This window comes from Microcaecilia unicolor, chromosome 8 (genome assembly GCF_901765095.1).
Source record: "Microcaecilia unicolor chromosome 8, aMicUni1.1, whole genome shotgun sequence".
NCBI lineage: Eukaryota > Metazoa > Chordata > Amphibia > Gymnophiona > Siphonopidae > Microcaecilia > Microcaecilia unicolor.
In genome coordinates, this window is record NC_044038.1 from 191,437,295 (window position 1) to 191,463,056 (window position 25,762).

A 25,762-nucleotide genomic window follows, 5' to 3' on the forward strand; every position below is an offset into this window, starting at 1 on the left:
AGATTTCTACAGTTTGTGCCCTGAAAAGATCAAGAAAGCATATGGTATGATGTAATATAACAAATGCAATGTGTTGGGTAAACTGATGGACGTGTGGGTCTATCTGCTATCATCTACTGTATTAAATCAGGGCTCAACAAATCCCAAGTGCCAGTCTGTCATAGTATGTAGAAATTGCACCCAGGATTTCTTGCCCTGAAAGGTTTTGTTTTGTTTTTTTTTTTTTTTTTTTTTTTTTTGGGGGGGGGGGGGGGAGGCAGTTCTGTTGCAGCACATTTCGTACTTCCCCAAAAGCTTGAAATGCTTATTGCAGGTAGTTTTGAAAGTCTTGCATTTTCAAGTCACACAGAACTTGAAACTATGAGACTAGCCCAACACCCTGCACTGTATAGCTCAAGTTTACAGACAGCAATATGGTAGCAGGGGAGTAGAAAATGTGTTGTTTTCTTCAGCAGTCAGCAAGGTGAAGGGAATAGGTGGCAGGCTCAGAGAGAGGGAGGCTGAAGGTGTAATGAGAGTGAGAGATAAGCATAAGAACATAAGCACCGCCAAACTGGGAAAAGACCAAAAGGTCCATCAAGCCCGCATCCTGTCTCCGACAGCGGCCAATCCAGGCTTTAAGAACCCGGGAAAACCCATTAAAAAAAATTTAATTTTTAATAATGTTCAATGGACTTTTCCCTCAGGAATCTGTCCAAACCCCCTTTAAACTCCGTAAGGCCAGCTGCTGTCAAACATTTTCTGGCAACGAGTTCCAGAGTCCAACTACACGCTGAGTAAAGAAAATCTTTCTCCTGTTTGTTTTAAATCTGCCATATTCTAGCTTCATCTTGTGTCCCCCTGGTTCTATTGTTGTTTGAAAGTGTAAACAAACGCTTCACATCTGTCCGCTCTACTCCGCTCATTATCTTGTAGACTATCATATCACCCCTCAGCCGCCTTTTCTCCAAGCTGAAGAGCCCTAACCTTCTCAGTCTTTCCTCATAGAGAAGTTGTTCCATCACTTTTATCATTTTCGTCGTCCTTCTCTACACCTTCTCCAATTCCTTTATATCTTTTTTGAAATGCGGCGACCAGAATTGGACACAATATTCGAGGTGCGGTTGCATCATGGAGCGATACAACGGCATTATAACATCCTTGTGTTTGTTTTCCATCCCTTTCCTAATAATACCCAACATTCTGTGTGCTTTATTAGCCGCCGCAGCACACTGAGAAGTTTTTAACGTCTTATCAACGATGACTGCCAGATCTCTTTCTAGGTCTGTGAATCCTAACGCGGAATCTTGCATGACATAGCTGTAATTCGGGTTCCTCTTACCCACATGCATCACTTTGCACTTGTCAACATTGAACTTCATCTGCCACTTGGATGCCCAATCCCCAGTCTCGCGTGGTCCTCCTGCAATCTTTCACACTCCTCCTGCAACTTGACGACCCTGAATAATTTAGTGTCATCTGCGAATTTAATTACCTCATTAGTTACTCCCATCTCTAGGTCATTTATAAATATGTTAAAAAGCAGCGGTCCCAGCACAGACCCCTGCGGGACTCCACTAACTACCCTTCTCCATTGAGAATACTGACCATTCAATCCTACTCTGCTTCCTATCTTTCAACCAGTTCCTTATCCATAGTAATACCCTACCTCCGATCCCATGATTCTCCAGTTTCCTCTGGAGTCTTTCATGAGGCACTTTGTCAAACGCCTTTTGAAAATCCAGATACACAATATCCACCGGCTCCCCACTGTCCACGTTTGTTCACCCCCTCAAAAAAATGCAGTAGATTGGTGAGGCAAGACTTCCCTTCACTAAATCTGTGTTGACTAGGTATCAACCCATGTTTTTGTATGTGCACTGTAATTTTATTCTTAATAATAGCCTCTACCATTTTGCCCGGTACCAACGTCAGACACACTGGTCTATAATTTCCCGGATCTCCTCTGCAACCTTTTTTAAAAAATCGGCATAACATTGGCTACCCTCCAGTCTTCCGGTACCACACCTGATTTTAGAGATAGATTGCATATTACTAACAGTAGCTCTACAAGTTCATTTTTCAGTTCTATTAATACTCTGGGATGAATACCATCCAGTCCTGGTGATTCATTACTCTTCAGTTTGTAGAACTGATCCATTACATCCTCCAAGTTTACAGAGAATTCGTTTACTTTTTCTCTGACTCGCCTGCTTCAAATACCCTTTCCGGCACTGGTGTCCCACCCAAATCCTCCTCAGTGAAGACCAAAGCAAAGAATTCATTTAATTACTCCACTACGGCTTCTCTGATTGCCCAATGGCCCAACCGATTCTTTAGCCAGCTTCCTGCTTATGTATTTTCACTTCTAACGCTAACTTTTTTTCAAAGTCCTTTTTTGCCCTCCTTATCTCCGCTTTACATTTGGCTTGGAATTCCTTATGTTTTATCTTGTTATTTTCAGTTGGTTCTCTTCTCCACTTTCTGAAGGATTGTTTTTTGGCTCTAATGGCTTCCTTTACCGTACTGTTTAGCCACGCCGGCTGACTTTTGGTCTTTTTTCCTCTTTTTCTAATACGCGGAATATATTTCTCCTGTACCTCTAGGATGGTGTTTTTGAACAGCATCCATGCCTGATGCTGTTTTACCCCATGAGCTGCTCCTTTCAGTCTTTTTTTCATCGTTTTTCTCATTCTATTGTAATCACCTTTTCTAAAGTTAAACGCTAGTGTATTTGATTTCCTAAGTTCACTTACTTCAATGACAATATCAAAACTGATCATATTATGATCATTGTTATCAAGTGGCCCTCGCACCGTTACCCCCCGAACTAGATCATGATCTCCACTAAGGACTAAGTCTAGTATTTTTCCTTCTCTTGTCGGCTCCTGAACCAGCTGTTCCATGAAGCTGTTCTTGAATTCATCAAGAAATTTTATCTCCCTGGCGTGTACCGATGTTACATTAATCCAGTCTATATCCGGATAATTGAAATCACCCATTATTATTACATTGCCTGTTTTATTTGCTTCCCTAATTTCCTTTTGACATTGCTGCGTCCGTCTGCTTGTCCTGGCCAGTGTGAGGAGGCAGGGAACTACAAGGTCCAGAATGCACTGCAGCAGCAAGGGAATCAGAGTCAGGGGGAGGACTCTAGGCAGGAGAGTGAGAAGCCAGCAGTTGATTGGGAAATTGAACCAGGTGTGAGAGGGTTGCAGACAGCTTTATTAAGAGAGTGGTGGAAAGTTTTAGGAGGTAGATGGAAACACTGGGGAAGCTCTCTCTGGAAAAGGTGACAGCTGGAGAAGGAAAGTAAATGCTTTTGCTTGACTGTTTGAGTTTGAGGAACTGTCTTAAGTTGGAGAAGGGTTTAAGTAGCAGGCTCTGAGTAAAGTGCCTTTTTGCTATGTTTGACTTGAAGAAATGTTTATGTTAAAGAAGAAGAAATGTTGATGTTAAAGAAGAACTAAGCCATGAGGAGTATGTTAAATGGCCATTAATAAAACCCTTAATTGTAAGAAGCCTGGTGTTGATGAGCGTTTTGTGAAGGGAGAAGAGGAGGCACAAAGCTCCCCAGTGTTTGAGACAGAATCCTGTGAGTTACCAAGAAGGCTAGAGCCCAGCAGTGACTTGTGTGTGTGTGGAGGAAGCTAAGCAGGGTCAGCCCTGGCCGGAGTCTGGAAGGGTGACCAGCTCAAACCAGGCAGACGGTAGTACACTCCTATCACCATTTTTTCCCTGTTTTTACGTGGAATTTCGATCCACAAAGATTCCAATAGTGGTTTTGTATCCTGCAATATTTGCAGCCTATCTTAGTCAAGGTTCTCATTAATATACAGTGCTACCCCTCCTCAGATCCTATCTACCCTATCACTACAATATAATTTGTAGCCTGGTATCACTGTGTCCCACTGGTTTTCTTCCTTCCACCAGGTCTCAGAGATGCCTATAATATCCAATTTTTCATTGTGTGCAATGTATTCCAGCTCTCCCATCTTATGTCTCAGGCTCCTTGCATTTGTGTATAGACATTTCAATGCATGCTTGTTGGTCAGTTTTATATCACGTTTAATACTTGGCATTATTAATATGTTATCTACTGCCTGGTTGTTATTTTTACTTAAGGCCATCTGATCCACTAAGGTCTCTTTGACATCCTTACCTATAAGGAACTTTTTCTTCCCTGTTTGGGTGATATCCTCAAAAGATACCTTATCCTGAACCATGCGCTTTTGAGCAAGGACTAATGCCACTGTGATAAGTGAACACTACTAATCGTTTCTATAGCGCGCTACTAGATGTATACAGCGCTGTACATTTGAACATGAAGAGACAGTCCCTACTCGACTTAGCTTACACTCTAATTAGGACAGGCAGGATAAATAAGGGAATTACTAAGGTGGGAATGATGAAACGTAGGTATTGAACAAGTGAGAAAGGGTTAGGAGTTAAAACCAGCATTAAAAAGGTGGGCTTTTAGCCTAGACTTGAAGACAGCCAGAGATGGAGCTTGACGTACTGACTCAGGAAGTGTATTCCAGGTATATGGTGCAGCAAGATACAAGGAATTGAGTCTGGAGTTTGCAGTGGAGAAGAAGGGTGCAGATGGAGTTCCCGGGGAGAAGTGTAGGGAGAGATAAGAGTGAAGACATATTGAGGACCTGCAGAGTGAATGCACTTGCAAGTCAATAAGAGGAGTTTACACTGTATACAGAAATGGACAGGGAGCCAATGAAGTGACTTGAGGAGAGGGCTAATATGAGCATAGTGACACTGGCCGAATATAAGTTGTGAAGCAGAATTTAACCTGCGAGAGAGACACACACACACCCCAAGGTTATGAGCTGAGGTTGGTTTAGGGGGAAAGATAATAAACTCTGTCTTGGTCATGTTTACTTTCAGATGGCGGTGACACATCCAGGCAGCAACGTCAGACAGCCAGGCTGATTCTTTGGCCTGCATTCCTGATGAAATTTCTGGTGTGGAGATGTAGATCTGGGAGTCATCAGCATAAAGATGATACTGAAAACCATGGGATGAGATCAGAGTACCAAGGGAAGAAGTATAGATGGAGAAAAGAAGATGTCCCAGGACAGATTCCTGAGGTACACCAACTGATAATGGGATAGAAGTGGAGGAGGATCCACCAGAATATACACTAAAAGTAAAATAAAAGAGACAAGAAGAAAACCAGGAAAGAACAGAGCCCTGAAATCCAAGTAAGGACACCGTATCAAGGAGTAGGCGATGATCAACAGTGTCAAAAGAAGCAATTAAGAAGGATGAGGATAGAATAAAGACCTTTGGATCTGGCCAGGAACAGGTCACTGGAGATTTTAGCAAGGGCTATTTCAGTTGGATGAAGAGATGATTGAAATGGATCAAGAATAGAGATGAAAAAGTCAAGACAACAGAAGTGAACAGCATGTTCAAGTATCTTGGATAAGAAAGGGAGGGAGAAGGGGTGATAGTTGGAAGGACAGGTAGGGTCCAATGAAGGTTTCTTGCAGAGTGGTATGACTATGGAGTATTTGAAGGCATCAGGAACAGTCAAAGTGGAAAGTGATTGAGGACATGACAGATAAAAGGGATGACAGTAGGAGAAATAGTGCTAAGTAGATGGGTGGGAATAGGATCAGAGGAATAGGTAGCTAGTTTCAAGGAGGAAAGAAATGTGCAGTTTCCTCTTCAGTGATTTCAGAAAAGGAGGCAGGTTTGATGTGAACTGCAAAAAAAAAAAAAAAAAAATCAAACTATGTGGAAGTTAGGCAATCACCTAAGTAATACCAAATTAATTGTTTTTGACCTGTGTGTGTACATACATACACATATATACATATACATACATATACATATGTATCCTAGTTTGTAATGTTATTAGCCCAACAGTTTAGCTGGTGCCCAGGCAGCTGCCTAGGCATGGCATTGTATTCCTACATATTAACATTACTTTAGGTAATATTAGTAAACTGCATTATGAGCCAAGTCAGAGTAAACTCAGAAAAAGCCAAATTCCTCATATTCCTTCCCATCTAATAAGGGGGGTTTTGCAGCCAGAAACCAGTTTTCCCTTACAGAGTCAGGGATTTTCCTATTGGCTGATAGCCAGCCTGGGGTGGTCAGGGCTGGGGTATATCCCAGAGTGCCTTTGTTTCTTTTAGCGCCTTCCCCCCCCCCTTTCTCTATGCTCATTTTCTCCCTCCACCTCCTCTCCTGGACTCTCTGCCTTTACACCTCCTTTGTTGGGATTGTTGGCCTTTTTCATGCAAAAGAAACTCTATAGCTTGGCAGAGCTCCGAAGACAGACAGGAAGAATTTTGGATGCTGTTTCTGTACGTTCCTGGCTTCTGACTTGTATGTTGTATTCTTGAAACCTGCTCACCTTAATCCTGTGAGATACATCGAACTATAGTATGCAAATAAAAGAAGTTATTTTAACTATATTAAATGTCTGAGTGTTACCTGTACATGTCTCTGGGAAACAAAGAACTGCATCAACCATGGAGAGACAGTATTGGTATAGACTGCAAGCAGTAAAGAGCTTACAGTGGGCTGCCTCATGACCCAGATTGGGAAGGCAGGATAGGCTGTAGCTGAGAGCTTGTAGTAGAAAAACTGTCTAGCTGGCAGGCCGTAGAGGCTGTGGGTTAGTTACTCGCAGAACTCACAGTATAGGCAGCTGCCTAGCGGCTCGCATCAGGGTTGATGGGAGGGTTGAGAGAATTGACTAAGGGAAGGAGAGGTGGAGGTGACTTGGTTGAGAATGCTAGTTTAATCTTGTGAACCTTATTGTGAAAGTACTCAGTCAGAGTCTGGGGAGAAAGTGAAGGGGGAGGGGGAGGTACTTTGAAGAGAGAGTGTGGCAAAGAGACGTCGAGGGTTTAAGCCAAGAGAAATCTGTCAACTGGATGTAGTAGTGCTGTTTGGCAAGAGCAGACTGGAAGGAGGTCAGCAAGAATTTGAAAATGTATGAAGTCAGTATGGGCACGGGATTTCAGCCAAAGGTGTTCAGCAGAACGGGCACAGAACGTTAGGTAGCAGATTCTAGAGGTCAGCCAAGGTTGGGATTTGTACGCCTTATAGAACGGGGAATGGGAGGAGCGAGAGTATCCAGAGCAAAGGAAAGAATAGTATTATAGGAAGAGACAGCCTCATTAACAGACTTGGGTAATATAGTGGTTGAGATGAGATTTGAAACACTGGAGGACAGAGTAGAACCGGTCAACAGCCTGAAGGTTCCTAAATGTATTGGTTCTGATTGGATAGGACTGGGGGGGGGGGGGGGAAGAGTGTTTAATTGTGAAAGTTATCAGATGATGTCAGAGAGGGTAAGAACTGAGGTGCAGAAACTGGAGAGCGAACAGTTGGAGAAGATAAGATCAAGACAGCGGCCATTCTGGTGAGTGGGGGTAGTGGAGCACAGTTGAAGATTGAGAGAGGATGTTAAAGCAAGAAACCGAGAAGCATATGAGTCAGAGGAATCATTAGCATGAATGTTAAAATCCCCAAGAATGAGGGAAGGAGATAAAGGTTCAAGAAAGAAGGAAAACCAGGAGTCAAAGTCAGTGAGAAAGGAAGAAAGGGACATATCGGGGTTCGATAAATGACTGCTACTCGGAGAGGAGCAAATAGATGGATGGAGTGGACTTCAAAGGAAGAAAAGCAGCAAGACTGAGGTGAAAGAAGAGGTTGAAATCTACAGCACGGTGAAAGTAGCAGCCCGATGCCATCTCCACGGCCAACCGCAGCAATTACCTCTTTGCTTCACCTATCAAGTGGGTGATGTTGCACAGCTGACACCATGTTTCAGCTCCAGCACTCAAGTTTTGGTGCTGGCTCCTTGATTTAGTGAAAATCTGTTGAGGCTTGATACACATCATTAAATCTGATATGTATCCAGAACACTTAAGCCATACCTAGTCCACTAAGGTAAAATTATGTATCATACCTGATAATTTTCTTTCCATTAATCATAGCTGATCAATCCATAGACTGGTGGGTTGTGTCCATCTACCAGCAGGTGGAGATAGAGAGCAATCCTTTTGCCTCCCTATATGTGGTCATGTGCTGCCGGAAACTCCTCAGTATGTCGATAACAAAGCTCCATCCGCAGGACTCAGCACTTAGAGAATTACACCCACAAAGGGACACTCTGCCCAGCTCACCACCGCCGAAACGGGGGAGGGGAATTAACCCAGCTCATCCCCACACAAGTGGGGGAGGGGAATCCGTCCAGCTCATCCCCGCGGAGCGGGGAAGGGACACCACACCCGCCGATGCGGGGGGATCTGGCTTATCCTGCAACCGCAACCACGGGAGGAGCTGACTGACCCTAACACCGCCGAAGCGGGAGGGGTACAAAGCTGCCCTACAGCCGCACGAAGCGGGAGGGAGCGCCGGCAGAATTTAGGTCTCAATCCAGCCCCGTAAAACGGGGGGGGGGGGAGAGGAATGCAGCAGCTCACTGTAACACAAAATCGTCTCAACTCCTGAAGAATCCAATTGAAAAAACTTGAACACGAAGTCCTCCTGAACAGGAACTGAAGACTAAACTTGAACCTGAAATGCAACCAGAATATAAACAGTACAGATATCTGGGAGGGGCTATGGATTGATCAGCTATGATTAATGGAAAGAAAATTATCAGGTATGATACATAATTTTACCTTCCATATCATCATGCTGATCAATCCATAGACTGGTGGGATGTACCGAAGCAGTACTCACCCAGGGTGGGACACAGAAATCCCTGACCCAAACACTGAAGCTCCAACCGGGCCTCCGCCCGAGCAGCCACAGTCAAGCGGTAATGTCTGGAGAAGGTATGAGCCGATGCCCAAGTTGCCGCCCTACAAATCTCTTCCAAGGAGACGGACCCGGCCTCTGCCATCGAGGCCGCCTGTGCTCTAGTGGAGTGAGCCTTCAGCTGGATAGGCGGCACCTTCCCTGCGGCCACATAAGCCGCTGCAATGGGTTCTTAGACCCATCGTGCCACTGTAGGCTTGGCAGCCTGCAGACCCTTACGAAGACCTGCGAACAGCACAAACAGATGATCCGACTTCCGGAATCATTGGTCACTTCCAAGTATCTGATGATGACTCGTCTCACATCTAGATATTTGAGAGCAGAGTACTCCTCTGGGTAGTCCTCCCTACGAAAGGAGGGTAGACAGAGCTGCTGATTCACATGGAAGCGAGGACCAATCTTGGGCAGGAAGGAAGGCACTGTGCGAATAGACACTCCTGCCTCAGTGAACTGCAGAAAGGGCTCTCGACATGATAGCGCCTGGAGCTCGGAAACTCTTCTGGCTGAAGTGATAGCCACCAAAAGACTGCTTTCAACGTCAATTCTTTCAGAGATGCCCTCGACAAGGGTTCACAAGGCGGCTTCTGCAAGGCTCTTAGCACCAGATTGAGATTCCACGCCGGTACCACTGCGTGCAGAGGAGGGCGCAGGTGAATAACTCTCTTGAGAAAGCGCACCACATCTGGCTGCAATGCCAGGGAAACACCCTTCAGGTGACCCCTGAAGCAAGCAAGAGCCGCTACCTGGACCTTAAGGGAACTGAGCGACAGGCCTTTTTCCAGACCTTCTTGCAGGAACACCAACACTGATAAAATTGGAGCAGTGAAGGGAGAAAGTGAGCCTGCCTTACACCACGATGCAAAGGTACGCCAAACCCTGGCGTAAGCAGTAGAAGTAGAGCGCTTCCTCGCTCTCAGCATAGTGGCGATGACCTTGTCTGAGAAGCTCTGCTTGCTCCGACGCTGCCGCTCAAAAGCCAGGCCGTAAGACCAAAGGGGGAGGAATCCTCCCTCACCACGGGACCCTGATGCAACAGGCCCCGCTCTGCTGGCATCTGCAGAGGTCCGTCCACTGAGAGCCTGATCAAGTCCGCATACCAGGGACGTCTGGGCCAATCCGAACTCACCAGGATTATCCGGCCCGGATGCTTTGCCACCCGGCCTAGCACCCTGCCCAACATGGGCCAAGGCGGGAACACAAAGAGGAGCTCCTGTGTCGGCCACTGTGGGAGAAGAGCATCTACCCCCAGAGATCGAGGGTCCCGTCCTCTGCTCAAAAAGCGCGGCACTTGGCAATTGGCTGAAGACACCATCAGATCTAGGCTCGGCTGGCCCCAGCGCTTCGTGATGTCCAAGAACGCCTGAGCAATATTCATGACTCCCGCAAAGTGGGCCGCCAACAGCTGTTCCAGGTTTGCTTCCGCCCACAGGCATAGCTTCATGGCCTCCTTGGCTAGAGGGGCGCTCCTGGTACCTCCCCAGCGATTGACATAGGCCACAGCCGTGGCATTGTCTGACAGGACCCGTACTGGCTTCAGTGCCAGGCCCGGGAGAAACTCCAAAGGCGCCAACCGAATGGCTCTGAGTTCCGGGAGGTTGATAGACCACTCTGCCTCTGCAGGGGACCAGAGCCCCTGCGCTGTCCTTCCCAAGCAGTGGGCTCCCCAGCCCCACAAAGAGGCGTCCGCCGTGACGAAAACCCACTCCGGGGTCACCAGAGGCATTCCTGCGGACGGCTTGTCTGGCCTCAGCCACCAGCTCAGCGCCTTGCGCACCGCTGGATCCAAGGGAAGGCGCACAGCGTAATCCTCCGAAGCTGGAGTCCATCACTGCAACAGAGAGAGCTGTATAGGTCTCATATGGGCCCTGACCCAGGGCACTACTTCCTTCGTGGCCGTCATAGAGCCCAACAGCTGCCCATAGTCCCGAGCCCGAAGAGAAGAGGCTGCTAGGAACTAGTCCACCTGAGCCTGAAGCTTGACAATCCGATTGTCTGGCAGGAACACTCTGCCCACTTGGGGGTCGAATCGAACTCCCAGATACTCCAGGGACTGAGTCGGGTGCAGCTGGCTTTTCTCCCAGTTGATGATTCACCTCAGGGAGCTCAAAAGAGCAATCACCCGGTCTGAAGCTCTGCCGCACTCTGCATAAGAGGGGGCTCGGATCAACCAGCCATCCAGATAAGGATGGACTTGTACTCCTTTCTTTCGTAGGAAGGCCGCGATGACCACCATAACTTGGAGAAGGTCCGCGGAGCAGTAGCCAACCCGAAAGGGAGGGCTCTGAACTGGGAGTGTCCTCAGAACTGCAAAACGCGGAAAGCGTTGATGAGGAGGCCAGATGGGAATATGCAAGTAAGCTTCCTTGATGTCCAAGGATGCCAGGAACTCCCCTGCCTGCACTGCCGCTATAACAGAGCGGAGAGTCTCCATTAGGAAGTGCCGAACTTCCAAAGCCCGATTGACCCCTTTGAGGTCGAGGATAGGCCGGACAAAACCTCCTTAGGTACCACAAAGTAAATGGAGTAACGTCCCTTGCCAGGGTGATCTTCTGGCACCGGAACGACCGCACCCAGGCGGATCAGATTGTCCAAAGTCTGCTGCACTGCCACAGCTTGACCGGAGACTTGCAGGGACAGTGCACAAACCTGATTCTTAAGGGTCGGCAGAACTCTAGCTTGTAGCCGTCTCTGATGACTTCCAGCACTCAAGCGTCTGAAGTTACCCTGGTCCACTCGCCCAGAAACGAGGATAGGCGTCCTCCAATCTGCTCTGGGCCATGGACCAGTGCCCCGTCATTGGGTACGAGACCCTGGGGGAGGACCGGAGGAGGCACCTCCGGGATGGCGGTCTCTGCGAAAGGAATGCTGCTTGGGGGAGAAATTCCTTTTGATGGAAGAGGGGGCAGAGGAACTCGACTTGCCCGGGCAATACCGACGGGCTTCCTGAAACCGTCCTTTGGAGGAACCGGGGCGGGCACCATTGGCCCGATCCCTGACCTCCAGTAACCTCTTGCCCTTAGACTTGCCGAGATCGGTCACAATCTTGTCCAGCTCAACCCCAAAGAGCAGCTTGCCTTTAAAAGGCAACTTAGCCAGGCGAGACTTAGAGGCGTGGTCAGCAGACCAATGCTTCAGCCAAAGCCACCGCCGTGCAGAGACTGTCTGAGCCATACCTTTAGCCGAGGCTCTCAAGACATCATACAGCCAGCCTGCCAAGTAGGCCAAGCCCGATTCCAGGGCTGGCCAATCAGCCCTCAAGGAAGGATCCGAGGGGGAAGCCCGCTGCGCAAGCATCAAGCACGCCCTGGCCACATAGGAGCCACAAATTGAGGCCTGTAAACTTAAAGCAGCTGCCTCGAAGGACGACTTTAAAGCCGCCTCCAAACTCCTGTCTTGGGCGTCCTTTAGGGCCGTGCCACCTTCCACCGGCAACGCCGTTTTCTTAGTCACCGCAGTGATTAAAGAATCCACGGTAGGCCCAAGAAAGGCCTCCTGTTCACCTTCAGGCAGAGGATAGAGGCGGGACATAGCCCTAGCCACTGGCTCGCTTCCGGGAAATCCCATTGATCCGAAATCAAGGTGTGCATTCATGCACGTGGAAGGTTCTAGGCGGGCGCTTAGTCCCCCGCATAATGGCAGAGCCAACAGAGGCTGAGGGAGAGACGTCCTCCGGAGAGGAACTCTTCAAAATGCTCATGGCCTGCACTAACAGGTTGGGCAAATCCTCTGAGCGAAAGATCCGTGCTGCAGAGGGTTCATCCGCTCCGAGCGGGAATCCGTCTCCTCCAAGGAATCCCCAAAGGACCGTTGGGAGAACTCAGATACGCTGCCCTCATCTACATCAGAGGAGACAGAGTCCTCTAGGGCCTGGAAGTCCACCCGAGGGCATTTGCTTCCGGAGGCCTCAGCCCCTTGATCAGAGGGGGGAGCCGGGGCAGCGTTTATCAAAAGAAAAGCCTGATGCAGCAGCAAAAAGAACTCAGGGGAGAAACCCCCTAGACTGTGCACTTCTGCCGCCTGGGCCACGGCCCTAGACGCACCCTCAACCGGCGCTCGCAAGAGCGGGGGAGAAACATGCTGCGCATCCAAAATGGCGTCCGGCGCGAAACTCCGAGGAGCCGCGTGGGAAGAACGGCGCTTAACTTTCGCCGCTTTCATGCCGTCGCCCGAATCAAGGGCAACCATAGCATTAACGTCTCCCAGCTCGAGGGCGGCCCAAGAAGAAGCCGTCCGAGCAGAGTGGCCGGCCAACATGGAGTGGGCGAGCAGCAGGGGATGGGCGCTTATGGCGGGAAAAACCGCCGCACCGGAGGAAGAACCGGGACACTGACCGGACTCCAAACTGATGCCCAACAAAGGCGATTCAGGCTTTGAAAACCCCCGCATCCCCGCTAGACGCACACACGAGGTCCGGGGAGCGAATCTTTGCACCCTCGCCCTCCGACGCCATAAGCCACGTGGAGACCGAACGGGGAACCCCCTGCCCGCTATAAAAAAGGTAAAATTACCTGCTTCTCGCTCCGAGCTGTAACGAACTGGTGTCCCAGTGAGCCGCTGCAATAAACTCTGATATAAACGTTGAAATAAACGCCCTTAAAGGACGTCCAAATTTCTTTTTTTTTTTTTAATCGGAGCCAGCGGGAGGTGGGAGAAAAGGAGGGACCTGGCACCATCAGGTTTGCACTTGCTCAAGAAGAGCCCTCAACCCCAGGTACTGAACAAAACCTAAAGATTAGGCTTGGAGACCTAGCCAGAGCTGCTGCTGTGTGTGACCACCACCTGCTGAGATAGAGAACATACTGAGGAGCTTCCGGCAGCACATGACCACATATAGGGAGGCAAAAGGATTGCCCTCTATCTCCACCTGCTGGTAGATGGACACAACCCACCAGTCTATGGATTGATCAGCATGATGATATGGAAAGATAATTCTCTGCATCAGAATTCCACACTACTGAATATATGTTCTCATGCCTAACCCTATTTAGAAACTCAAAATTAGTTCATCATAAAGGAAGAGTAAACATTACCACAAAAAAGAAAGAAAATAAGAGTCTGTGTAGCTCTAAGTCCAATCAACCTATCACACACAATCCTTAAAGATACAGTGGGTTGGGTGGGATTATCCAGTAGTAAATCCACAAGTCTATGATTTTGTGAAGGGATGATACTCTCTTCGATTTTACTTAAGTATGAAGAATCAGATGGCAATTGTTGTGGTTTTATGTACCTGAATTATTAATTACGTATGTTGGACTGTAACCCACTTTGGTTCAAGCGAGATATAAATATGGAAGAATAAAATAGATAATTTTGATTTTATATTGTGTTTGTTATTTGAAGGCTTGGTACGTCATATACTTGCCTGCAACCTTTAATTGGCTAGGCAGTTAACTTATACAGTGAGCAGGGCAGAAGAACAAGGCAAGCAGAGGACGAAGACATGGAAGGGGGGAAGAGAGAAAAGAGGACATAACGCAGGGCTCACTAAAAGAGGACAGCAAGGCAGCTAGAGACAAAGCAGTAGAAAGAAAGCATAATGAAAAACAAAGTGACAACAAATGTAAGGGTGGAGGCCAAAACTGGGCTAATTGAAGGGTTCAGTTGTATGAGTTATAAAACAAATGTATTTGCAACCAACTGTTTGAATTGCAAAAGCAGCCCATGTACATTAATGTAAACCCAATAAAAACTAATTTAAAAAAATGAGGGCACATTAAAGAGCATGCAGCTTATTGAAAGGGGCAGAAGGCATGCAGCTGGAAGGGAGCAGGCACAAGCAAAATAAAGGTGAGAAACACATGAAGGCTGGCCTACCTTCTTTGGTCTCCCCAGAGTCCTGGGTGAAGAGAAGCTGGTACTGTTTGTTGGGGAAATTAACAGGAAAAAGTCTATTCATAGCTGGGCTGAAACAAGATGAAAGGGAGATGATGGGGACAATGAGAAGGGATTAGTGTACAGAAGCAGCTAAAAGATTCTAATCCAAGGTCTGGACTGCATACCATGTGCTGCTTCTTCACTATCTCTGTTCCTTTTTAGATGGCATCTCCCAGAAATATCAGGTCATCTTAATGGATAATAATGCAAGTCAGAAATATGGCTAACACCTAACCCAGGGTACAGTGTGAAGCTCGGGACAAGTCTAGGGGGTCTCAAGTCGGTATATGCACTACAAGAGCAGAGAACATTTGTCTGATCAATGTTTCACTGGACCTGAGGGAGGGGGATTATTTATTTTCTCCAACTTTCTAGATTTCGTTATTCTGTTAAACCCAACTGCCATCATGCTGGGGGGGGGGAAGAGTGCTCTGCTACTCACATTATACATAATGAACTTCTCTGTCTAGAAGCCTTTACAATAGACAGAATGGACTAAAATCCCCCAAGAACAAATGCAAAAAAAAAAAAAAAAAAAGTGTCTTACCTGAGTGTGTGGGACAGGGCTAGGATACCCAGAAGAAAGAAGTACATGGAGAGCAGGAGATTGATATATTCTTGGGAAAATATCTGAGCAGCATTTAAAAAAAAAAAAAAAAAAAAAAAAAAAAAAAAGAGGAACAAATCAGTTTCTAAGTTCTCAACATGAAAACTGTGTTGTACCATGCCAAATTTAACAGCCATCGCCTTAGCCAAAGACTTACTTTAAAAAAGAGGTAGAGCCCAAAGAGCGTACAGCTGGCGATGAGAGGGAAACGAGCTGCATCTCGACTAGTAATAGTTTCTGGCATGTCTGAGGAGTTCTGCAGACAAACAACAACACAGCATGGTAACCGAGCGCTACTGGAATATGAGTTGTCATGATCATAGCATTAGAGGAAAATGATTTCTCTTTGGGGGGGGGAGGGGAGAGAATCAACAGCTACAAGAATAGGATATTTGGTATGTATGGGCCTGGGGGTGGGGAGGATTGTGTGGGGAAAAGATGTATGTTAGGTCAGTATAATTTGAAGGATGAGAGTGGGAGAGAAATTGAATGCTGTACGGTATTTGGGATGGGATGCTTGTAGATGCCAATAGTGAGTATATTTTTATATTTTATCATATTTTGATGTCCCTTGGAGTTCCCTTTGGTTAATGGACAAGCAAGAAAAATAAATACATAAGAATTTGGTGGAGGGAGCATGGGAGGGTCCAGTAGATGCCAGGACCAAAATAAACACGGGAACATTGGAAATTGATCCCAGTATATTTGGAGGTGGTAGTGAATTTTAATAGATTCTAAGCCCAATGCACCTGGGGATGGGAGGAGCCTTAGTAGTTACCAGTTCCAGACCCTCATCTTAGGATGTGGTTAAACTAAGGACAATGCAAAGCTACTGGCTGGAGGGGTAGGGGGGGGTGGGAAAAGATGAAGGGTATTTTTTGCAGGGAGGACTGAGCAGGTTAGGACTTTTCAGTTTGGGGAAAAGACAGAGGAGATATGTTAAAGTTAATAAAATCATGAGAGGGGTGTAACAGTTAAATAGGGAATGGCTGTTTAACCGTCAAACTCCATGACATTTATGTTTAAATCGTTTTTATTAATAAATTGACAGATAACAAATACTTGTCAAAGAAAATACATATCAAAAATTGTCATCTAACATCTTATGTTCAATACAAGATAATACAATATATATTTTTTTTTTTTCCCACCTTCCCTCCCTCCCTCCCTACCTGAATTAGTCTTTAAGTCCCTCCCATCCCACCCCCCACCCTAATCTTTGTCTCTACAACTTCAATATGATATGATGGACTGTATAGGCCTCCAACCAGTAGCAGATGCAACTGACTTGCCTTCACATCCCTGGTATCTGGAGTGTGCTCAATGTGTTGCGATTTACACTGAAAGTCCCATTTATTAGGAAGATATAAACGGTATTATCCTGTCAACCAGTTCTTTGCTAAAGACCAATTTCAAAAAATCTCGTGGAAGGGTCAAAAGTTCAAGAGTAGACTACGTGCTTTCGGTGTGAGAGTACCCCACAAGGGCTCCCATTGTGCCCGGAACTTTAGACCCCCTGTGCTTTCTAAGTCAGGCACCCCACACCTATCTATTCTCATTTGCTTTACTAATTGAGAGCGCCATACCTGTAATGGGGGCGCCTCTTGTGCTCTCCAAAATTGTAGTATAGTATTTATTCCAAAATAAATTGCTACCTTTGCAAATGCTTTGAAACCGTCTGGGGGGTCTGCTGTGTATTTAAATATGTTAAATAAAATTAAAGGTTCCCTCAGGAGGGTACAGTCCCACATTTGACCTATTCCCTTTAGTGCTTGTTTCCAGAATCGCTCTGCGTAAGGACAGCTCCAAAACATATGGCCAAGGGTTGCCGCATTCTGACTACATTTGGGGCACGCACCTGATGTATTAAATCCCGCTTTTTGTGCTCTCTGCGGAGATATATGTGTCCTAAGCAGCCACCTATATAGCCGTTCCCTCTGTGGGATGGAAAGCCTCTGCTTGTAAATGGATTTTAAATATGCCCTACATTCTTCCTCAGTAAATGTGCAACCTAGATCCCCCGACCATTCTCGTGCTATCCGCCGGAAATCCAGCTCTGCTGTGGTATCTTTGAGTTGTCTATGGTGAAATTTTAGCGGCACCGGGAGCTGAGCTCCTAGTGTAAACTCTTCAGATAGGACCTCCACCACATCTTCTGTAAGATCTGTCCATTCTAATGTGGCTACATAGTGTCTCAGTTGATAATATGCAAAGTAGTGTACTGGGGGAATCCCGTATCTGGCCTGGAGCTCCGCATATTCCTGAATTCGTCCCTCTTCTGTAACTATGTGCGCCAAGTATATGATCCCCTTTTTTGCCCAACTACTAAATGTATTAATCCCTTTACCGGGGGGGAATGCTGGGTTATTACAAATTGACATCCAAGGGGACACACGAGAAGAAAAATGATATTTTCTACACACCCATCTCCAAGTCTCCCTAAGAGGCTTCAAAAGTGGATGCCTCTTAAATGCCATCGTGGGCAACGGAACACCCGTGTGTAGCAAATGACTGAAATGTATATCCGGAAACACCGAGGTCTCCACCAATGTAACGGAGAAATCTGATGTCCCCCGATACCAATCATTTATATGTCGCATAGAGCATGCAGTCGCCAGGAATTTGATATTTAAAAGTCCCATGCCACCTCCTTCCCTTGGCGTCACTATTTGGCCGTATGATATTCTTGGTTTCTTTCCCTGCCAGAGATATGTTTGTATTAAACGTTGTAGCTGTTTATCATCTTTGTGTTTCAAAAAGAGTGGTAGTTGCTGAAAAACATATAACCATCTAGGGGCCACCATCATGTTAAATAGTGCTATTCTGCCCCAAATAGTAAGTGGGAGCTCCTTCCACATCATCAGTTTACTTTTAGTCATCTCCATTAATGGGCCTACATTAACTCTATACATAGTGGACCTATCACAAGGGATGTATACTCCTAGGTATCTCAATTTTGTTGTCTCCCACCTAAGGGGGGCCTCCCCCTGCCAGTGTGGCTCAGTTCCCAAGTTCATAGGCATCGCACAAGATTTAGAGAGGTTAAGTTCAAATCCCGATAATGTCCCATATTCCTTTATCAATGATAAGGCCGCCTCAAATGATTCCCGCGGCTTGGTCAGCACCAGGAGAACATCATCTGCGTAGGCTAATGCACGGATCTCCTGTCCCCCCAACTGTACCCCATGAATTCTGGGGTCGGAGTTAAGAAGGCGCAACAATGGTTCTAACGTTAGGTCAAATAGGAGTGGGGACAAGGGGCAACCCTGCCGTGTTCCTCTCCCTATCTTGAACCGTGTCGAGAGTCCCCCATTAGCTGTTATACATGCTTCCATGCCAGAATATAAGGTCTCAATAGTTTGAATTATTCCAGGAGGGAGTCCTATCCACTCCAACACATGGAACAGAAAGTTCCACCCCACTCTATCAAAAGCTTTAGTGGCATCAAGGCTCACCAATATCCCAGGTGTCTCGTTGAACTGACACTGCGCCATTGCAAGCAACATTCTCCGTATATGTACAACAGAATGTCTTTTAGGAATAAAGCCCACCTGCGCCGGGTCTATCACACTGGGTATACATCTGCCGAGCCGTGAAGCCATGATCTTTGCTAATAACTTAATATCAACATTGATTAGCGAAATAGGTCTATAGGATTCTGGTTCTTCGACCACTTTCCCAGGTTTCAACAATAGCGATATACATGCAGTGTTTTCATATAAGGGAAATTCCCTTCTTGTATCACCGCTTGGTGGTACTCAAAAAGTGGCCGTAGCAATTGGGGTTGTAATATCTTATAAAATTCTCCTGAATACCCATCCACCCCTGGTGCCGAAAATGATTTCAGTCCTTTTATTGCCTCTATTAATTCTCTAGGTTGAATGGGAACTTCTAAACCCGCTATATCTGGCTCCCCGAGTTTTGGCATCTTGGCCCTTTTCAGAAAGTCACTCATTTGTGCTTCCCCAACCGGGCGCTCGGCTGTATATAGTTGTGTAAAATGTTCTTGGAGTAATTGAAGAATTCTATCTGGGCAGTTGGTAAGACTTCCCGTCTTTTCTTTTAAAACCGATATGGTTCTACCTCCCTCCCGTCTCCTAACTATCCGAGCCAACATTCCCCCGGTTCTGTTCCCAAACCTATGGAAATTATACAGTGGGGGAAATAAGTATTTGATCCCTTGCTGATTTTGTAAGTTTGCCCACTGACAAAGACATGAGCAGCCCATAATTGAAGGGTAGGTTATTGGTAACAGTGAGAGATAGCACATCACAAATTAAATCCGGAAAATCACATTGTGGAAAGTATATGAATTTATTTGCATTCTGCAGAGGGAAATAAGTATTTAATCCCTCTGGCAAACAAGACCTAATACTTGGTGGCAAAACCCTTGTTGGCAAGCACAGCGGTCAGACGTCTTCTGTAGTTGATGATGAGGTTTGCACACATGTCAGGAGGAATTTTGGTCCACTCCTCTTGCAGATCATCTCTAAATCATTAAGAGTTCTGGGCTGTCGCTTGGCAACTCGCATCTTCAGCTCCCTCCATAAGTTTTCAATGGGATTAAGGTCTGGTGACTGGCTAGGCCACTCCATGACCCTAATGTGCTTCTTCCTGAGCCACTCCTTTGTTGCCTTGGCTGTATGTTTTGGGTCATTGTCGTGCTGGAAGACCCAGCCACGACCCATTTTTAAGGCCCTGGCGGAGGGAAGGAGGTTGTCACTCAGAATTGTACGGTACATGGCCCCATCCATTCTCCCATTGATGCGGTGAAGTAGTCCTGTGCCCTTAGCAGAGAAACACCCCCAAAACATAACATTTCCACCTCCATGCTTGACAGTGGGGACGGTGTTCTTTGGGTCATAGGCAGCATTTCTCTTCCTCCAAACACGGCGAGTTGAGTTCATGCCAAAGAGCTCAATTTTTGTCTCATCTGACCACAGCACCTTCTCCCAATCACTCTCGGCATCATCCAGGTGTTCACTGGCAAACTTCAGACGGGCCGTCACATGTGCCTTCCGGAGCAGGGGGACCTTGCGGGCACTGCAGGATTGCAATCCGTTATGTCGTAATGTGTTACCAATGGTTTTCGTGGTGACAGTGGTCCCAGCTGCCTTGAGATCATTGACAAGTTCCCCCCTTGTAGTTGTAGGCTGATTTCTAACCTTCCTCATGATCAAGGATACCCCACGAGGTGAGATTTTGCGTGGAGCCCCAGATCTTTGTCGATTGACAGTCATTTTGTACTTCTTCCATTTTCTTACTATGGCACCAACAGTTGTCTCCTTCTCGCCCAGCGTCTTACTGATGGTTTTGTAGCCCATTCCAGCCTTGTGCAGGTGTATGATCTTGTCCCTGACATCCTTAGACAGCTCCTTGCTCTTGGCCATTTTGTAGAGGTTAGAGTCTGACTGATTCACTGAGTCTGTGGACAGGTGTCTTTCATACAGGTGACCATTGCCGACAGCTGTCTGTCATGCAGGTAACGAGTTGATTTGGAGCATCTACCTGGTCTGTAGGGGATCAAATACTTATTTCCCTCTGCAGAATGCAAATAAATTCATATACTTTCCACAATGTGATTTTCCGGATTTAATTTGTGATGTGCTATCTCTCACTGTTACCAATAACCTACCCTTCAATTATGGGCTGCTCATGTCTTTGTCAGTGGGCAAACTTACAAAATCAGCAAGGGATCAAATACTTATTTCCCCCACTGTACTTCTGAAAAATCCTATTTTTTTCCACTCTCTCATGCAGCAGGGAATTCACAGCTGCCTGAATAGATAGATAAGTATCTCTATTCGTTATGGTTTGCCATGCCATATAACGGTTTCTAGCTTTCTGTAATTGTCTATTTAGGTGTAGGAGGCTAGTCGTGTTCTTTTTCCGCTTATTTGCAATAAAGGCGATTATGTCCCCTCTGAGAACCGCCTTTCCAGTGCACCAAAATAGTTGGGGATTAGATTCATGTTGTTTATTAAACCAAACATATTCTTCCCATTTTTTGACTAAAAATTTTTGAAAAGACTTATCCTTTACTAAATAACTAGGGAATCTCCATTGTCTGGTCGGTTTGTAACTCCCTGGTGCCTCCAGTTCCAACCAGACAGGGCTATGATCTGATATCAATATTTCTTCGATTTTAGTGTTTTTAATACATGTAAATAGTGCAGGGGAAGTAAACATGTAATCTATTCTGCCCCAGGTTCCGTGCGCCCTGGATCTGTGTGTGTATTCCCTCGAGCCTGGGTGTAAATTACGCCATGTATCTATTACAGATAGTGAATTGCTGAATTCCTTTAACATTCGATATCCTTTACGATTCTCTCTCCCCTCCTGACTTCCCCTCGAACAGTCAATTCTTGGGTCCATCAGTACATTCATATCTCCCACAATCACCAGCTGTTTACTTTCATAAGGGAGCAACTGCCTAGACAGCCTAGGAAAGAAGGAGTCATCTGGGGGAGTGGGAGCATATATATTTAGAAGGTATAATTCCCTCCCTTGCAACCACATTTTAATCAACACGTATCTCCCATTAGGATCCTGCAAAATCGTCTCCACCGTGCACGCCAGTTGCCGGCGTATACAAATTGCCACACCCCCTCTCCGCCCTTCTGGAGATGCATAAATCACTTGTCCCACCCAGCCCTGTCTCAACTTTTCGTGCTCTGCAGCTGTCAGTTTCGTTTCTTGTAGGCACGCAATATCTGCTTTGAGGTGTTTTAGATGCGTTAGAATCTTTTTCCTTTTAATAGGAGATGAAATACCTCCCACATTCCAAGTGACTATTTTACAATGTGTTATCACTTAAGCTTACTGATATCATGATAGTGTGCTTGTAAAATTCAGCCACTGGGTCCCAGCCCTTCCCCAGTAGCTGTAGAAGATGTACTCTACTACTTGCTCTGCTCTTCATACCCATGCAGTTCCTATGCGAGCCATTCTTTTGTTTGACCTGAATTAGAGACCTATACCCTCTTATTGAAATCCCCCCCACCCTTGTTTTGGAATCCCCTGTAAGCTCTCCCTCCCCCCGCCCCTTGCCCTCCATTAAGGACCTTTGCCTCTAGTCTAACCCCTAACTTCTTCCCTTCCTTAGATGTAGTACCGCTTTATGACTCTCCCCCCCCCCCCCCCCCGAGCTCCCTGTTTTCTCCCCCTAATCCGGAAAGGGGGATGGAATTCCCCCCCTCCCCCCCATGTGGTCCCCCCGAACTGCCTTATGGAACCTTCAGGTAACTTTCTAATCAACAGTTAATACTTGTGAAACATTCAACATAACATTTCTTAATCCACTCTATATGGCAAATATAACATTACTTTCATAATTGCATCCGCGCTGTTCTCTTTGGGTCTGCAAGCAGAAGACAAAGCCCGGCCTTACACTCAAACATTAGTTTTTGAAGTCATGTTCACGGTGGTGCATCCGCTGGCGCCATGAACTCTGCGTCAATAAATTGTTGAGCCTCTGAGACTGAGTGGAAAGACCGCCATCGGTTTTCATGATGAATTTTCAAAATAGCCGGATAAATCAGCATAAACCGTGTTCTCTTGTTTACCAATGTTGTACAAAGCGGATGAAACCGGCGTCTTTGCTCTTGTACTCCGGCTGAGTAATCTTGAAATATTTTAATCGGGTTCCCATCATATTTCAAGGTATCTCTTTTCAGTCTAAAGCCCCTCATTATCTCCTCTTTGTGTAAGTAGTTGTGAACTTTGATGATCACCAGTCTAGGTCGTTGTTGCCCTTGTTGCCAGCGGCCAAGTCTATGGGCTCTCTCTATACACAGTTCTCCATAGCTGTCTGATAAAGCCAATTCTTTTTTAAGCCATTGTTCTAGTAAATGTCCCAGGGATTTTTCAGGGATTGTTTCTGGCAAGCCCACGATTCTTAAATTGCATCTCCTTGCTCTGTTCTCCATATCCTCAATCTTGTCTTGTTGAGTTTTAAGTTGTTCCATTAATCGGGTGACGTCTTGTGCAGTTTGTGCTCTTGTGTCTTCCACAGTTGAAATTCTATTTTCCGCCTCTCCCACATGTCTCACTGTATCTGCCATAGTAGCTTCTAAACTGCTCATTTGTCGTTCGAGCAAATCAAACCTTGGGTTAAGTGCGGCACTGACCGCCATAGTTATCTGTGCTAATTGTTTTTCAGAGAAGTCCCCAAGCTTTTCCAGCTTCCCTTCTGCCATCTTGGCTCCTGTATTCAATGTGGGACTCTTCCCTTTATCGTATTTGGCCCCGCTTCGGGTTGTTCCTGTTAGTTTAGGCTTCAAAAATTGCTCCATGCAGAGTATGTTACGTCTTTGTAGAGACTAGGCGTCTGATCTTGCAGCGTGGGTACTCGTGGTGTATATATTATAGAGGTGCTTTATGCCTGGGCCCCACGAACCCACCTCCTCTTATTTTCCACTAATATTGGGAGTCAATTCTGTGGGTCTATAACTCTCTCAGATTTTTCAGTCTGTCAAGGAAAGCGGCTCGATTCTATTTAATTAGCTTTGTACTTGTGTGATAATATACAAATATTTGTTTAAATTAGTCCACAAATGGAGCGTCACAGTCCTGCCCACACTGCAAGCCCTGTATCTCTCCAGGATCCCCAAGAACAGCGTTCCACCACTCTCCACTGGTAGATATAATCTCTGTGCAAAAAAAAAAAAAAAACAATTCACAGCACACTGTCGCAGCATCCACTTTTAAGGTATGTGTGCGATTGTGGGGATTATTTAACTTAATTGTCTTGAATGTTCAAATGTTCCTGGTCTCTGCTATAGCGAGCCTGGCTTTGGTCCCACTGAATTCCAGCGCCGCTTCCACTGTTCACCCGCCGGGGATGGGGGGGGGGGGGGTGGGGGGAATCCGGGAGAAAAACAAATGAGGTTTAATTTATCACGCTCCCCCTTATCCTCTATTCCGTTCTCCCTTCGAACTCCCTCGATTCAAGCCCCCGAGTTCTTACTCTGAATGTCATGCCATCTGCTCTGGTAGCTCTCCGTTTTCTTGTGCGCTGCACTTCCGGCCGCCATTTTGGTTCCGATCGCGCGTGCCGCTACCTTCGACTGTGCTGCACTCCCAGACGTACCAAAAGGTATTCTATATACGCCCGCATGCATTGGGGAGCTTTAAGTGTCGCCAGTTTGCCTTGGAGGGGTTCTTAAGAGTGGGGGGCGGAGGGCCCGTCAGCGGTGTTGCGGAGCTCTCTCAGACCGCGGCCATCTTGCCGCTCGGCTCCGCCGGAAGTCCCCTCCATGACATTTATGATCACCAGATTAAAAACATTGTAGAAATAATTTTTAACCACTGCATAAGCAAGCTGTGACATCTGTTGCCAGAGGATACTGTGAAAGTGTTGAACTTGTAACTTGGACTGACCATTGCCAGAGACAGGATGCTGGGATTGATGAACCTTGGTCTGATTCAGCACACCTGTTCTTATATTATCACGCACACGCACTCGGTATATACTGGGGAGTGAGAAAATGCTGAGCTTAGGGTATCCACAGGTATATGTGTGTGTGTGTGTGGGGGGGGGGGGGGGGGGGGGGGAGATTTGTTGGGTTTGCAGATACCAGGTCTGCATTATTTGCGGGGACTGGCATGCACAGGCCAGGCCAGCATATTTGAGGGGGAACAGGCAGATGAGGGAGTGTGGTATTTATAATAAGCTAGCAAAGAATTTAAGTATTTGTGGGGGGGGGGGGGGGGTAGAAGTAGACACTGCGCTTCAGTGTTTATGTGCGAAGGATGGACACTATGACCTGGCTATTTGTGGTGAGGGAATGCTCGACCTAAGGTACGTATTGGGGGAGGGGAGCAAAGGATGCGGTGCTCAGTTATTTAAGGTAGGCAAAGGGAAATGCCAGGCCTATGGGTGGCATTTGTGGTGGTAGTTGGGAAGGGGGGATACCAGGTCTGTAAGTTGTATTTGTGGTGGTGGGGAATGCTGAGTTTATTGTAAACCCCTCCCCAACTCCTGGGTTCAAATGGAATTTAAGATGTGTTCTGGTTTAGTTTTTCAATGTAGTCCTGACCAGGTGGTCCGAACACACCACCCAGAAGCAGAGAAGAGGTACACAAAAAAAAACTATAAAGATGGAATTGATTTAAAAGTTTTCTTCTTTTTATTTAAAACATTAGCTTTATTAAACACATTCAATTTCAACCAGCAATTCAATAATTTATTTATACCCTGCACACTAACTGCTAGTATTACTCTTTCCCATTCACAAATTGTTCTTTATGCAAAATAATTGTAACACTTAGTCACTTCAGCTTCTATATTCCCTTTTCCCAGTGCAAACTTTGTTTCTATTAACCTTGAACCTCCTCAAAAATAAACACTGTGACTATTAACTTTCGTTTCTTTGTTTCTACCCAGGATTACTCTACCAGCTAAAGGATGCAACTAACATCAGATAAGTATTAGTTAGATTTTCCTAACTTATAATTTAAACATGCATGCAATAAAAAGAACTGTTTAATATG

At 46.2% G+C, this 25,762-nt stretch overlaps 1 protein-coding gene across 1 annotated transcript in view; it reads right to left on the reverse strand.

The window, feature by feature from the left end:
• Positions 1-25,762, reverse strand: part of HM13 (histocompatibility minor 13) — a 98,192-nt gene that overhangs the window by 38,976 nt on the left and 33,454 nt on the right. The window contains exons 2-4 of the mRNA XM_030211781.1: positions 15,426-15,524; positions 15,209-15,291; positions 14,602-14,690 (exon numbers count right to left, since the gene is read on the reverse strand). Of these exons, the coding sequence (XP_030067641.1) occupies positions 14,602-14,690; positions 15,209-15,291; positions 15,426-15,524 (271 nt within the window). The remainder of the gene's footprint in view (positions 1-14,601; positions 14,691-15,208; positions 15,292-15,425; positions 15,525-25,762) is intronic.